The sequence below is a fragment of the Trypanosoma grayi genome (assembly GCF_000691245.1).
Source record: "Trypanosoma grayi strain ANR4 Tgr_778_V1, whole genome shotgun sequence".
In the NCBI taxonomy this organism is placed as follows: Eukaryota; Euglenozoa; class Kinetoplastea; order Trypanosomatida; family Trypanosomatidae; genus Trypanosoma; species Trypanosoma grayi.
The window spans coordinates 2223-3152 of NW_008826397.1; the positions used below are offsets into that span (position 1 = coordinate 2223).

The window sequence follows — 930 nt, forward strand, 5'->3', positions numbered from 1 at the left end:
ACCAAAGTGGCGTCCGAACCAAACAAAGCCACACCAAGAACCCACAGGTCCTAGAAAGAGAGAGGGGGAGGAACCCCCTGCCTTGCACGCCGCTGCTATAAAGCAGGAAGAAAGTGATGAAGCATCGCCGCATCTTACGAAGCGTAAGAGAACAGAGGCGCCCCTCACGACCAAAGCGCTGATAAAACACGAGGGAAAATACCCCTACCGCCCAAGCGGCGGAAGGAAAAGCAATGCCTGGTGTGCTTGAAATGATTCGCTTCTATTGAATCAGTAACGTTGCGCGGCAAAATATTTCCTGAAGACCAAGGGGTTCCCACAACAGGGAAACGCCGAATGATCCAGGGGGATGCTCCCAAAAATTTGCTAATTACAGCCTTTCTATGTACAACGCGCGGGTTCCTATGCGACAGCAAACGCGGACCCTCAAGGCACCACGTGGTTAGACATGAATTCGGGCCGGACACCGTGAAACTGAGCCAACGTAGACAGTGCGAAAGGAAGGCTGCATTTGCTGAGCTGTCCCGTGTTAAAGAGTCTACACTGCCACTTTGCTGTGGAAAAAAACTATGTGGAGAAGCTATACTTCATGCAAAATTTTGCCCAGTACGTCTTAGCATTGGAAAGGCTTTGTCCTCTACGGCATTCCTGGTGGAAATAGCACTTGCCCGTACAGCGGAAGGGGTGTTACATTCCTCTTTCTAAAATTTGCTACTTTTTAGATTTTCGCCGAACTCATTACTACAAGACGCCACCCTTACCTGCATTTTTGCTCCTGCAACCGGCAGGCAGGTCTACAAGATCCCGGGTGACAGGGAGCGGCCGCCCGAAGCCTTAAACGCGTACTTCCAAACCGGGGGGCATAAAAAAAATACACAACATAATACAAAAAAAAAACCACCACAAAACACAGAAAAAAAAATACGTAAC

The 930-nt window shown here is 49.1% G+C and overlaps 1 protein-coding gene across 1 annotated transcript; it reads left to right on the forward strand.

Annotated features, from left to right (window-relative positions):
* Positions 1 to 336: 336 nt before the first annotated feature.
* DQ04_07781000 (hypothetical protein) lies at positions 337 to 705 on the forward strand (the record flags this gene model as incomplete). The annotated part of the gene is made up of 1 exon (XM_009315301.1): positions 337 to 705. The coding sequence occupies one exon, from the start codon at positions 337 to 339 to the stop codon at positions 703 to 705; it is 369 nt and encodes a 122-aa protein (XP_009313576.1).
* Positions 706 to 930: the final 225 nt, after the last annotated feature.